At 51.2% G+C, this 14092-nt stretch overlaps 5 protein-coding genes across 5 annotated transcripts; 1 reads left to right on the top strand and 4 right to left on the bottom strand.

Moving 5' to 3' along the window:
- Nucleotides 1-1265: 1265 nt before the first annotated feature.
- Nucleotides 1266-1954, top strand: CC1G_10169 (hypothetical protein; the record flags this gene model as incomplete). The annotated part of the gene is made up of 4 exons (XM_001840743.2): nt 1266-1277; nt 1335-1430; nt 1490-1774; nt 1835-1954. 4 exons carry the CDS (start codon nt 1266-1268, stop codon nt 1952-1954), a joined length of 513 nt encoding a protein of 170 aa, XP_001840795.2.
- Nucleotides 1955-2732: 778 nt separating this feature from the next.
- Nucleotides 2733-3593, bottom strand: CC1G_10168 (hypothetical protein; the record flags this gene model as incomplete). The annotated part of the gene is made up of 4 exons (XM_001840742.2): nt 2733-3095; nt 3149-3302; nt 3358-3485; nt 3545-3593. 4 exons carry the CDS (start codon nt 3591-3593, stop codon nt 2833-2835), a joined length of 594 nt encoding a protein of 197 aa, XP_001840794.2. The 3' UTR covers nt 2733-2832.
- Nucleotides 3594-5286: 1693 nt separating this feature from the next.
- Nucleotides 5287-5895, bottom strand: CC1G_10167 (hypothetical protein; the record flags this gene model as incomplete). Its single annotated transcript, XM_001840741.1, has 1 exon — nt 5287-5895. One exon carries the CDS (start codon nt 5893-5895, stop codon nt 5287-5289), a length of 609 nt encoding a protein of 202 aa, XP_001840793.1.
- Nucleotides 5896-6269: 374 nt separating this feature from the next.
- Nucleotides 6270-6678, bottom strand: CC1G_10166 (hypothetical protein; the record flags this gene model as incomplete). The annotated part of the gene is made up of 2 exons (XM_001840740.2): nt 6270-6371; nt 6433-6678. The coding sequence occupies 2 exons, from the start codon at nt 6676-6678 to the stop codon at nt 6270-6272; spliced, it is 348 nt and encodes a 115-aa protein (XP_001840792.2).
- Nucleotides 6679-8426: 1748 nt separating this feature from the next.
- On the bottom strand, nt 8427-12315 carry CC1G_10165 (autophagy protein 7; the record flags this gene model as incomplete). The annotated part of the gene is made up of 11 exons (XM_001840739.2): nt 8427-8588; nt 8791-8983; nt 9229-9344; nt 9944-10062; nt 10299-10385; nt 10437-10578; nt 10805-10949; nt 11031-11151; nt 11208-11382; nt 11438-11566; nt 11635-12315. 11 exons carry the CDS (start codon nt 12313-12315, stop codon nt 8427-8429), a joined length of 2070 nt encoding a protein of 689 aa, XP_001840791.2.
- Between the last annotated feature and the right edge of the window lie 1777 nt (nt 12316-14092).

The raw sequence follows: 14092 nt of genomic DNA on the forward strand, positions 1-14092 counted from the left end.
CCATAGTCCACTGTCCAGCGAGTGTTATCTGACGGTTAGCACCCCACAACGCTCATTCAAGTCGAAGCCCTTCCTTTGTGACATCAATGCGTTCAAATTCCTATTGTTCTTTCAGACTCCGTTGCCACTCGATCGCAAGACATCTCATTAAAGCACTTACTGTGGGTGCCCTCTTCGTTCCCGAGCACATCAGTTGGTCAAGAAGCAAGGTGAAAATGTTTTTTCAAGCTCGTTATGGAAGGGCGACGCGAGCGAGACGATGCGCGTTCCTGTCGACCATTTCTCCGTTCTACCATCACAATTTCTGGGTTTCAAATCCGCACGTATGGGGTTTGAGAACAGACAGTCACGGATAGATTGGAGAGTCGTTCAAAAGCAGGTATTTGGTTCCTAGAAAACGGCGCGGGACGGGAGCTGACGACAGAGCTTCTAATTGGATTTCATGAACTTGCCGAGCCTGAAGGTAGAAGAGATGTTGAGTGGCTAAAGGTGGTGTGGACGAACAGGTTTACGAGGCGATGCTCTATCTAGCAGTCGGAACCTGTGCAGCCAAAAGATCGGCCCTCGATCATCTCTCTTCCGTTCCTCGTCCAACAGAGTGACATTCCACAATGAAGGGTGCAACAGTTACAAAAGTCTGGTTAGAAAATGGGAGAGAACTGCACCTGGATACGTTGGGAGAGGTCTCAGGCGGCTGATTAGATTTCGGGTGGGCATTTTCTTACGACCTTCGCTCCATTCTACCGGCGCCCACAATGCCATACAAGACCCCTCAAGGCCCTTCACAACGCCCATTTTCCTCTTACGAATCTGGATTCTCATTAAAGACCTGAAATCGGTGACCATATGACACAAGAAACGCCTGAAGCCGAGTGGCTCACGATAACCTCGACAGCTAGTCTTTGCCGCATTGCACTCTCTCATTGCTAAATACGGCAACCGCTCGAGTCAAATGCGATGAAGCAGTAACCTCGGGGATAGCGCAGGCTTCCGACATGGGGTAGGCACGTTGTAGCCTTGAGGTCGAAGCTGCCCCTCTCTCGACCACTTGAAGAGCTGTAAATGCACGAAGATGGCGAAGAAAGAGAGGTTTAAGCGCCTAAGGCAATGGATATAAATTGGTCGTTGGCGATCGTCGTTGATTATAACCCAAAGACCTCGAAGTTTGCCACTCGTCCCACTTACCAACTCTCACCAAGCCAGTAGTCTTGCATCCATTTCCGCCTAGAGCTTTGAAGTTCATACCACCCATCAGTACACCAAGAATGGCTCGCTATGTGAGTATTCGTTTACCATCTGAGTTACCGGACCGAAATCTGAGCTTGACTTCCTAGCGTTGTCTCCCCTCCTCATCCAGACCTCATCCTGCGAAGGATCCCTACACTTCAGCCGACGAGAAACGAGTAGCTCGTGTCACCCGCAGTTCCAGCGTACGCCTCCTCATCTTTCCTTTTGTCCATTCGCGCACTGACACAATTGGCATCCTCAGAGCGCCAAGCCCAGGATCCTACAGAAACGCGAAATCGGCGACAGCTACCTGGCCCCTGACGAACGAGTCGAGGAAATGCTCAAGATCCCTTTCGTCGAAATCCTCAGCCCCGTCGAAGTACGATGCATACTCTGCGACCAAAGCATTCGCCTCGATGCGCGTGGAAAGTCCACGCAGACGACGGGCCTGTACGCCTACAACCTCAAGAAGCACATCGGGAGAAAGAAGCATCAGTTCAACGCAATCAGGGAGGGATACGAGGATTGGGTGATGTCTGAGTTGAAGGTGAGTACCATTCGCTCGTCCATGTTGTCGAACTCGCATTCATGGATGGTTGATCCGCAGTCATCCAGAGCGCAGTCAAAAGGAGAAAAACGTGGAAAATCCCGTTCTAGGAGAGCACCGATGAAAGAGAAGCAACCGTCTTCACTGCCTTCCACCGACACTAACAACGGAAAGGGGTAAGCGGTTGGTCCATACTAGTGGGACTACCAGCCCGGACTGACGCGACTAGTAGGAGCGCCTCGAGTCGGTGGAGAGATGCCGCGGATGGCTTGCTCGCGTTCTCCAGTAAGGTGGTCTTTTTCGTCCAGCAGACAGATCGCAGTAGATAAGTAGGTGTGCAACATGACGGTTATGAATAGTAGAGCTAAGAGATTTCACGCGAATGAAATCACGGCTTTCTTTTGTTTATGTTTGACGTTGCTTGATTGAGAGGCCAACACCCCCAGTTCGGGAGGTTCAGACAAACAGAGATGCCAGTCAAGCGAATGAAAGTGTCTAAATTCAGCTTGAAAGAGCTGAATTCCTGACCGCGGTGGTTGTGGTACTACCGATAGAGGGCTCGTTGACGTGAGATAAATCGGTGGAGGTGCTCACTCTGTGAACTTGAACATGTTAGTCGATACCATTTTGAACCCAAGAACCATGTTGCCTTCCCGGGTGGTGACGCATCCGCTTCTCCGTGTGCTTGCCCTATACTGCGGATGGCCCCTGAAACTGCCTCGAGGATAGATGGCGGTAGTTTGAAAATATTAATTCATGTGTCCCTCTGTCCAGGAGACGTGAAGACGTGACGCAACCCCCACACACCCGAGGTGCTCGGATGGATGCAAGTGGTGTCGAGTGCAGTGTTTACCAATCGCTTTAGGAACAAACATAATCTCATCTCTTCCAATGAGATTGTCAATCAACGGAACCTTCAACGGAACCTTCAAGTTCAACTGGCGCCGGGCAGTGACCATGGCAGAATGAGGATATGCGATGATTCCATATGAAGCTACACAAAAAATTAGGCAACGAGAAGATTACTGCTCGATTGAACATATCGTAATTCAAACTAATTAAAAGGCAAGAAGGGCCCCTATTCCAGCACCGACGGCCGCCCGGAGGCCAACACCACCACGTGTAAAGGAGATAGCGCCTCCTGTATCCTCACCATTAGTGGGTCTGGGGGAGGGAACGCTGGTCCCAGAAGCGGGCGTACCGGTGTTGGAGCCAGTGGGGCGGTTTTCGAACACGTCGTCGTCGTCATCATCGTAGTCGTCGTCATCGAAGTCGAAGTCGTTGACGGGGCGACCTGCTGCACTGCACGAGTCAAGGAGGTCTACACGAGGCCTGTCAGAGGATACACTACTCATCAAGGTGTGGCAGACCTACCATTCAGAGTATTGCGCACTTGGGTTCGGACTTGTTGATTGGACAGCGAGGAATCGGCAGCGAGGACACAAGGGAGACATTCCTCATAGTCTTCGAGCGTATCTTCGCGACACGTGCAATCTCTAGCCTCATTGCCGCTCAGACTCCTGCATCGCTGTATAAATGAATCAGTTTTAAAGACGGGCGGCAACAAGGATGGAGCGCAGTACATCGACAGTGCGAGTGATGTCGTCACAGTCATCCCTGCAATGAGCAGGGATGTTGTCGAGGTAGTCATTAGGGACTTGGACTTGACGCGCAACGAGCTTATTGGGCTCGGGATGAGCAAGAGCGGACGCTAGATATTCCATTATCAGGTTCGTCTAATTGTTCGATATGGTGAAGTGCTGGACTGACCTTGGAGAGCGAGCGTGACGATGGAAACGACGGCCAATGTGAGACGCATTGTGAAGAGGAAGCGATAGAAGCAGATGCTGGGGAAATGGTAGCGAGTAAAGTTTGGTCTTTATATACCTCTCCAGCTTGTTCCCCACGACTTGACGTCATCAAAAATCTAACCCTTATGGAGAAGCGAGGAATGCGGGAGTAGCGTAGGCGTCTCGTCATTTGGCCTTCCCCACCACTGCGGAGTTCATTGGCAGCCACAACACACGTTCCAAGGGAAAGCGAGTCCTGTACGTTTCATACTTGACGAAGGCAACCCCACAAAACGCGTTATCTCTTAGGTACCCTACTACTCGAGTATACCATCGTGTCTGGGAGGGCCATCAGCAATTTCCTGTATGAATGGTGCTGAGGGTAAGCTAGACTTAGCCGTGATGCAGGCGCGGGATACGATGATCCAAGACGATCCACCACTCCAAGTGAACTATGTACGTTAATCAAATCTACATCGGTTTTCGGTTGGGGTGTGAGGCGGTATCCGAAGCGAAGGCCAACGTAGCTCCGTTGGCCTTGGCACTTGGTTTAAACTCGGTTTAGACTTCAGACGACTGCGGAACGGCCTCTCATCCCCTTCAACACGTTCCATTCGTTCTAACAGACTCGTACGAGGAGGCAGTCAGTACTTCTTCCGCGACCGTTGACTTCCGCGTACTAGGACTTAGGTTGAACTTCACGCGCTATCGGGCATGAAAGGCCTTACCAATCATCAGATAAGATAAGATGCTCAAGTTCGATTGCAAAAATCGCCAGAGCTACCCACCTACCTACCTACCTACCATTGTCGTTCCGTTGACGTTGTCGCGACAAGTGTGGCATTGCAACGCGACGGTAGACAAAGACCTTGGAATAAGTATAAATACGCTATCACCGCGCAAACCACCTACGGTACTGGAGCCCGTCCGAACCCTCCCTACTATCACCACCCTTCGAAAGTTTCACAATGCTCAGCTTCGAATTTTGGCCGACTTCTGGAAAGTCAACCGCTTCGTCGGGTTCCTATCTGCAAACTTATCGCAACCCGGAATACCTCTCCGTCGACGAGATCTTGTCGTATCAGGATGCTCTAAGTAATTGTGTCTCTTCTGGAATTCGCACCCCCTCTCAAGCCTACATGCTAATTCGTCGCGCTCTGGGATGCTTCGACGATTTCGATAACGACGACGAAGCCTCCTCTGGGAACGGTCTCCCATTCTCTCGCTCTTCGCTGTTTTCAAGGACGTTCCCGAGCTTCTACCAGCGGCAGAAGTCTCTATCAGGCGGGACTTTAGGGGTTCTGAAGCGCCTCTTCAACTGATAGGATGAAGAGGGATGGGTACCCGAGGGAGCTAGATGCAAGAACTTGAAGTTAAATAACCCAGGCGACGCAAGAAGGTACCTTTCGCGCTGCCGTGGTGAAGCTGCAAAGTCTTAATACGTCTGCCCGCATAGTAGACGTATAGCGGTTGTAGTCAACCGTTCGGCTCGAAACATATGGCCGCTGGCGGTCTCGACATTCGTTTGACTGATTGTAAATTATGCTTAACGATTACGCTGGCCCGGATCTAATGCGAAAGCTTTCTCCGTTGCACTTTGGGAAGTAGTATCTACGAGTACAGCTATCTATGAGACGTTACAGGTGATCATGAAAGTATCAAGACACTTGAAATGAAATGCAGGACGTAACACCAACTGACGTGCGTGTATGCTACGGATAACTAGCGGTACTTCTCGAATCCAAAAAGCGGGCCCCTCTGTGCTACAAACTGCGCGATGAACGACTCCTCCGGATCCCTAAGTTCAATCTCCAAATCTATATAACGACAATGGTCATTCCAACACTGTTGCATGAACTCCCTCGCTTCCACGCTCAAACCAGCGGCGTAATGGAAATCAGTCTGGGGGTTAAAAACCAAGCTTGGATACTCCATCCACACGACCTCTCCATCTTCCATAATACGCGGTACAGCCTCTCTGAACGATGGCGTATAAATTCCAAAGATCTTCTTCTTTCTCGAAAGACAATTCGCTCCGGCGTACAAGGCCCGTCGATGTTGAGCTTCAAGGGCATCTAAAAAGTCAGCAAACGCAGCCCAGTTGGCGGCCTTCATAACGATCCTAAAAAAGTCATGAAAAAGGTCAGTAGTCTCTTCGTCCGCATTCTCCCAAGTACCGTCAGTTGCCGTCTCCATAATCTCATTCCGCTTGCGATCGAGGTCGTCCAACGAAATCTGAACGAAGTATCCAATGGTCTCGGGGAGGTTGACCGCTTGGACGTCTTTGGAGGACCGCAGGGCGGCTGCGAGAGTACGTTTACCTGTCGACATGGTGGTGGTCCAGGTGAAAGGCGCGTTTGTTCCAAAGTTCGAGTAAGAGTCAAGTCACGTTCCCATTGTCCGTTTGGTGTGCCATCACAAGACTTTGATCCCTTTGATCTATGCCCGGCGTCTATAGTGACGACAGCTGTGTCTTTTGAGGCGAGGTCCTCAGTATCAAATCCAAAGTATGAGACTAGAGTTCCCTCCTCGCCCAAGGCGACTCTCGAAGAATGCTGAGTTTCTGCACCGGATCACCGATGCCACCGATGTGGCATCATGGCTCGTAGTATCAAACTACACAGCCGGACAATCTTATTGAAAGACATGCCTTCCACCAAATAAACATACATTCAGTCAAAACGACGAACAGACAGCCACAAACATTAAACATAGAAGTATTCCGAATCCGTCACGTCTTTACGCCCAAACAACCTCGTAGCTCCTCCAAGGATCCTCATGCGGGAGCCTATTCCAACACGCACCCCCTGGAGGACGTACAGGCCCAGTCCACACACAATGCCCATCACATCCAAATCCAGTACACACGCGGATATTAAACCTCCCAGCTCCATTGGCCGCAAAACTGTGAACGTTGTGTGCCCCGTTGGTCGTGCTTCGGATGAGACGGCACCCCCCGGTCGGTGCGTCGGCGATGGCTAGACCGACGATGGTCTGGTCGTTGCACCATTGTCCACCGTACCAGGGTAGGATGTACGATTGGCCTTGGGCGTTGGTGCCTCCTATAACTGAGAGCACGATGGCGAGGAATGGGGTGAGATTCTTCAATTGCATATTGTAGAAGGATCTGAAAGATATCGGAGGTGGGAAGCAAAAGAGAGGTCTAGCCCAAGCGGAAGTTGGCTCCTCACGGGTATAAAGTGTGGCGTGTGGCTTTCCTTGAAGGCTTTGGTTTAGAGATTAGAGAACACGTTGCTTGTTCCCAATGAACAATCGAGAGAACGGCTGAAGAGGCTTTTATACCCAAAAACGCAACACGTAATTCCTCCTGTGGATATACGGGCGCTACACTCCTAGCCGAAACACCCGCTCGTGGGTCCTTAAGCGCTCTAATGGCATCTACAAATCCAGTAAGAAGTCGTCCACAAACAACATCCTTGTCGTCGGCTCATCCGTGCCCGTGTACTACACTCGCTCGCGCCTCATCTCGCAACCGATACAGCACCAAAGCGTGCCGATCCCTAGGAAGTCCTACTTTACTTCCTGATCGCATGGAAATCCCACTGTATGATTTTCAAGCTCGAAGCTTCCCAGAACAGGCTGCTCAGAGTACCACGATAAATCTCAAAAAGTCGAAGCCTCCGAATCCCCAAGACACGGACAATCCCACACTCAGCCCACACTTAACGACATCACAAACGCTTCGAAGGGCAGAGACTTTGCGGATGTAAGACAAAACCTTCCCAGCAGTGTCGTGATTTGTGGGCTGTTTATGTGCACAGCAGCGACTAACTAGGTGCTTCCGCGCGGTAGCGAACGGATAGAATCACCTACCAAGCGCTCCGACAACGGTTCTGGGGACTTCAAAGTTCGAAGAGCGCTGAAATGTCTACTCGACCATATGGCCATGACTTACCTCACAACCAGGGTCCAGTATTCCTTCGAACGTTGGATAGTTACGTACGACGTTAGATAACACACTCCCTGACTGACTAGAGCCTCGCCTTCCATCGAATCGCGAGTCCCAAGGTCCCCATAGGATACCCGGATGCATCAAATCTTAACTACCAACCCCAGCCGGAACGATTTTTTTTTTTTTTTCCATTAGCCATGTATATGAAGGCGCTCCGAGTCACCCGTACTGGGGCCCACCAGGTACGAGCCTCCCATCCCGAGATCTAGTCGTACTTCCCAATTTAAAAGCCACACCTGCGAAGAACAAGTCGGAAGCAAACACCCTCGGGGATCCCGGATACTTGCGAAGTTGCGATGTACACTGTGACCGTTCATGGATTGAAGAAGTATTTTAAATCTCTCACACACCCAACTTTGCCGTAGCCAGCCGTACAGGGACACCACTGCCAACTAAAACCGAGCTACAGACTACAGTCCAACCCGCGATAGCCGTCTTCAGAATTGACCTAGCCAGCGAAGGCTCCAGCTCAAGCTCACAGTTACATCGGCACCCACCGAAATGAAGCGAGAAGTTAGCAGGTGTGTGTACTACCGGGCACCAAAACGATTCACGAAGTTAGAAGCGTCCTTACGGCGAACGTTTGAACGCTCGCTCGAATTCACCCCCCACACAGACTCGGAGATCCCAACTCGCACAAATCACAAATCACACAAGTCACGACGGACACAAGCAACGCCTCAACCTCACACCTTCCTATGCGAAGGAAGAAAAACATGCCTAGAATATAACAACGAACGACAAAGCCAAGTTATTCATACACTTCCCTTCCTCCCTCCCAATTTTCCCCCCTTTCCCCCACCCCCACGCCCATCCCTCGGAAGCCCTCCCTCCCACCTGGCACCACTCCCCTAACCCCCACCCCTCCCAAACCCCCTAAACCCACCCCCTAAAAATCATCCCCACCGTCCTCCTCCCAGTCAACAGCCTCAAGCACAGCCTCACCCTCCTCCGCAAGCTTATCCAACCCACTCAACTTTTCCAGGTACTTGTCTTCATTAAACGCTTTAAGAAGCATCGCGAAACCTTGGGATTCGTATGCTTGGAGGATCTATGGGGAAGAGAGAGGGGGTTAGTACGAGTGAGTGAGAACGGGAGCGATAAAGGGTTTTTTGAGGCGGGATATATATATATATGATCGTAGTCATCCCCAAATCTAATCTTCCGGGTGGAACGACGTACGAGGTGGACTACGCCAACGGAAACAAGGGAAACGAAACCCAAAAAAAGAAAACCAAAAAGCAAACACTCACAGCTTCACTACACCCAACACACCGCTCATACCCACTCCCAACCAACTGCAAATTCCTAAACTGAGCAAGGAACCCACGGATCTGGTGCGGTACCATCCCGAGCACGCTCCCGCCTTGCTCAGCGTAAGATGAAGTCGGTAGGAAGTCCCCTGCGCCTCCTGCTGAGGAAGGGGGTGGGGGTTGCGCGTGGATCCTGGTGGTGGTGGTGGTGTGTGCGCGTGCGCGGGCGTGCGTGGAGGAAGAGAAAAGATGGCGCGTGTGCGTGGAGAGAGAGAGAAAAGATGGTGCGTGGAAAGAGAGAAAAGATGGTGCGCGTGGAAGGAGAGAAAAGGCGCCGCGTACGAGAGAAGAGGAGCGGGAAGAAAGGCAAAGAAAGGGGAAGGAGACAGGCGTCAGCTCGAATCCACCACAGCCATAGACAGGGAGAGAGAGACCTACCCATCAGGATGCTGCAACACGCTCGTCAACAGCTCAACAGCCGTCGCAGCAGCGATAGGCGCAAGACCGGGCCTCGTAACGGTACACATCTGGTCGAGCGTTCGATCCGTGAGGGACTACAGAGAATCGATTCAGCGTCAGTTAAGGGTTTTCATGGTTTAATCGAGCGTCAGCAAAGCGTTTCATCGAATGTTAGTACGAGTTCGATGATTCTCGTGTCGACGTCCTGGCCTCGACAAAGGCCGAAGACCAATCCCAATTTCGTCAAGGCCAATCCCAAGCCCTCGACGAAACCCCCCCCAACAAAAACCCACGACCAAGAACGAAAAACAAACTCACATCCCCAGGCGCAACAATATCATTACAATAATAACACCCCAACCGTTTATGACCCTGCTTAACCTTGGACGCCCGGATCCCATGTCGCATAACAAGGAAAGTGTCGAAACCGAGGGCTGAGTTTATTACAATCTAGTGAGGGGGTGGTTAGCACGCGTGTAGTTCGGTGGGTTTGGTTTGAAAGGAGGTGTTGGTTTGAAAGGAGGTGTTGGTTTTGAAAATGACGTTCGTTTGAAACGCGGATTTGATTAGGATGAGGAGAAGGTGAAAGAGGTGGAAGGAAGTGATGCAAAGGCGGGGACCATGTAGTAGACAAGAAGATAGAGAGAAAGAAAATCACAACCAACTGGAACGCAGGGAAGAACGTCGCACCCACCTTGCCTTTACTAGCCCCAATAACAGTAGGCAACCACCGACTCTCCCTAGAATCCATCAACAAAAACACAGCATCGTGCTCTTCGATGAGTTGTTCCAGCTTCGCCACGTCCGCTTTCACTATATCGTGGCGTGACCGCAGCAGCGAGATTTGCAACCGTGGCGAAATGGATGGGCGTTGAGACGGTAGCGAGATATATGGGCGCGTTAGACCGCAGCGAGATATGGGCGTTGCGAGATATAGGAGCGTTAGAAAGGACACAACATATCGCGTCAGAAGGTACCAGAACAATCACATATCGCGTCAGTAAAAGAAGACAACAACCACAACCACAAGGTAAGAACATGAAACGCACCTTGCTCAACACTCCCAGCCCCGACCGGATGCCCAGGCATCGGAATACTAAGCGCCACACCACGCGCATTCACACCAGGGAAAATCGCTGCCATTTTCGTTCAGTATCATACAATCAACAAAGAAGAAAGGACTTCACCTTTCAACCGCTCAGCAGCACATTCAGCTTTAGGCCTCCCCCCATCCAAACAATCCTCAAACGTGAACAGAGGTTGTCGAACCGGATTCGAGAACGAGACGCGTGAAGAGTCGAGGAGGGTGATGTTGCGCACGCCCCAGGCCTATATATGTCCGTGCGCAGGTGCGTGCGTGGGGCAGGTACCGATATGACAGTCCAGCGTACAAAAGGAGTCGGTCGACAAAAAATAAGCGTGTCGACGTTGTTCGGGCGATTGGGCAATGGAGATGATCGTCGATATACCAAAGCAGAGCGGATGAATGAAGCGCGGTGCAAAGAAGCAGTCAGTTAGCTATTCTCAAAGGAGGATGAGAAAACTAAGCACATACCATCAACCCCCTCGCAACATAACACCCCAACGTCCCAGCACCCAACAGCAAACATTTCGTATCGCGCACCTTCTCGAGGTCAAGTTGGGGGAGGATACGCCATCGCATGAGTTTGAGGTTGAGGTCGACGGCTTGAGCGGCGAGTCTGCGTGGGGGAAGAGAGGGAGGGTAGGGGGTTAATCATGGTTCGGAGAGATCGGGTTAGTAGAAAGCGAGAGATACGCACCTCGTAGGATCCATCATAGGCCCCAAATCAGCCAACCTAGCTCCAAGCTTGCCCTGCGGATTTCGCTCCCACCCAACAGCGCTGGGCCGTTCGTCCACCGACGGGGTCGCATTCGAGGTCCCTAACATATTTAGGCGTCAGTGAGCCCTCAATCAGCCGCGAAGAACGACAACTCACCCTCAACATTCAACGTAACAACCCCCAACTTGGAATTCTGCGTGTCCCTCCACCTGAGGACGGTGAGTTCAGAGGTAGACTCGGGGTGGAGGGCGCGGAGGTAGGCGAGGAGATTGCGGAGTGGCCAGCCTGGGTTGGCGGGGTCGGCGGAGGGGTCGATGAAGCCGATTATGCGCTGTGAGGGGGGTGAGTTGTTAGAGAAAGGAGGGTAGCGAAGGTGGGCGACGTACGTTCTCTGTCGCAACACCCTTGAAAAACGTCTCGTAATCCTCCACATTCCCAACCGTATAATCACCATTGGGTGTACCAGCGACGAGGAAGAACGGCCGATCCTTGATTTGGGCGTCGATAGACGAGAGCTACTCGCACCCACCAATCCAACGTGAGTAAGGTGTCCTCCAACACTCAAATACGACGGAACACACACCTGATCAGCACTAAACCTCTCCTTCGCACTCTTCCACCCCTCACTCCCGATCTCCCAAGCGGGTTTGGCGACAAAGGCGGGGAAGCCGAACCAGTAGTAGTACTTGTATTTCTTGAGATCAGCGAAGGAGATGAGGAAGAAGCGGGTCAGCTCTTTCGTGGATTTCGTCGTCAGGATCGAGGTCCAGATCTGCCGTGTCGCGTAGGTATTGGTTAGTGATTGGTTGGTGATTGGTTGGTTGTGAGGCGGAAGGGCAGGAAAGAGATGGAGGGAGAGATGAAGACGCACCTTCTGCGCCTCCTCGTTAAACAACGCAGTCTTATCACTACTCTTAAACTCCTCGATGGTGTTAAAGTTCTTGAACGTCCCCTGGACCTTCACCGTTCCCTTCCTTCTTCCTCCTCCTTCTCCTACACTCACACCTCCTACCCCACCAGTACCAACACCAACCCCAGTAACACCCGACACCTCAAAGCTCTCCCCCTCAACCCCAAACGAGCACGGCAGCACCACCTCCTGCCCCGTCTCCCGATCGACGATGCTCCGTCCTGCGGTATAGGTCCCCGAGATCGTCAAAGGCGCATCAGAGAGTCGGAGGACGTCGATCTTGAGTTCGGTGAGTTTGTGCCAGAAGGCAGGAGACACGACCGAGGAGAAGGGTGAGAATTGGATTATGGGCATTGGTTGATTGGACTGGACGGGACTGGTGGGAGGTTGTGTGTGTGTGGGGTGTGGGTTGTAAGTTGTGTATTCAGTTGGGTGGGTATTGCTTCGTGTAATCGTTAAGCTATTATATCGATGGGCGTTTCCAGTTCGTCGAATCGTCGAAATCGTCGTGAGATGCGTATCTTAGATATCTATTCGCGCGTCAGCCCCTCCTTTTCAACACACATACCCCCTACCCAATTATTTACCGTGAATGCAGCCAAAAGGTATTCAGTAATCGAATCAGCGAATCGTTCAGTCGTGTTGCAGAGAGTTGCTTAGCAGAGCAGAGAGTAGCACACTTTGGTGGTAAGAAGCAAGCAAGAGATGAGCTCGGATTAGGCGATATCGGTCATCAAAGGGGGGCGACGCGATCCGTGGCTGTGCTGTCCTGCATACCCCCGCAGGAATGCCACCAAAGGCTTGGCGCGATTACATAGAGCTGATCAGATGAGATAATGGGATGATGAGATTGGGCGCTTATCTTATCTCTATCTCTATTCTATCTTTGTCTTCACTTTCGTCGCTCGGAAGAGAACAAATGGAAAGGCATTGTTGAGACTAACGTCTAACATCAGGTCGATTCAGTTGAATAATTGAGAACTTCCCATATAGAATAAAGTATATACAGTAGGATACACGAGTTGTACATAATTGCACCCTTCAAAAGCTAGCATCCCGCCATTAGACCACCTCCAAACCATCCCCATCATGATTCCCTCCCACATTCAACACCCCCATTCCCATCGCCATCGCCATCCCCATCCCCCGGACCATCTCCGTCAACGTCAACAATTTGCACCCACTCCCCCCTCACCGCGTCCAGCTCAAGACGGTACTCTGCATACATCGGTGCACGTCTCACGACTGGGCGCCTCCCATGCATTATCATCCTCGTACTATCAGTAGTCTTCTTCTCCAATTGCAGATTGAGTTCAGTGCTGAGTCGTTGACGGCCTGTTATTTCGATTGCTCTATTGTTTTCTACTAATATCACATTGTTTCCTGTCTCCAAAGTAAATGATTCTTGGTTGGAACAAATACAGTCATCAACTGCAGAATCACGATTGCCCGTGTTAGAACCTCGTACGTTCAAGCTATCCTGACCAGAGGAGTCCTTGATAGTATCAGTAGTGTCACTGTCACCGGTGTTGTCGCGCACCACGCATTGAGTGTGGTCTGACGACGCAGAGTCGACTGAGGAAATTGAAGACTGAGATCGAGAGAGCTGGCCTTCCCTATTTCCGTCAAAAGTTGAACTCGAGGTATAACTTGCCGACGGAGCCTCGGCATCACCATTCTCGATCTTTCCAGCATTCATTTCCATTTACACACGCCGTATTCGGGAAATCGAGGTGACCAATTGAGGTGGATAGGAAGGCAAGTACGTGGGGGATGTGTTCAGCGAAAACCTTTGCAGTAGAATAGTGGTAGTCGAGGTCGATGTCGTGATCCAGAGCAGTCGTCTTCGTCCAAATAGGCGCAGCCGTTTGCAACCAGTCGTAAGGCGGGCGACGGGGTTAACTGACTAAACTCCTCTGAGCCACTCGAGTTTATATACCCATTCCTCGTCTGTGTCCAAGCGAATGTCATGCTCGAATACCAAACAATGAAGATGGGGTCACAACGATAGACTGAGGTAGTATCAAAGCACAAGTCCGATTGGGTATGTACTATGAACGAAACGGTATATCACAACGCAAGTCCTGGGAAACGAAGGGGTCAAAGCACAAATCTCTACGATGCGCGAAAG

Source organism: Coprinopsis cinerea (genome assembly GCF_000182895.1).
Source record: "Coprinopsis cinerea okayama7#130 chromosome 7 map unlocalized cont3.7, whole genome shotgun sequence".
Lineage (NCBI taxonomy): Eukaryota > Fungi > Basidiomycota > Agaricomycetes > Agaricales > Psathyrellaceae > Coprinopsis > Coprinopsis cinerea.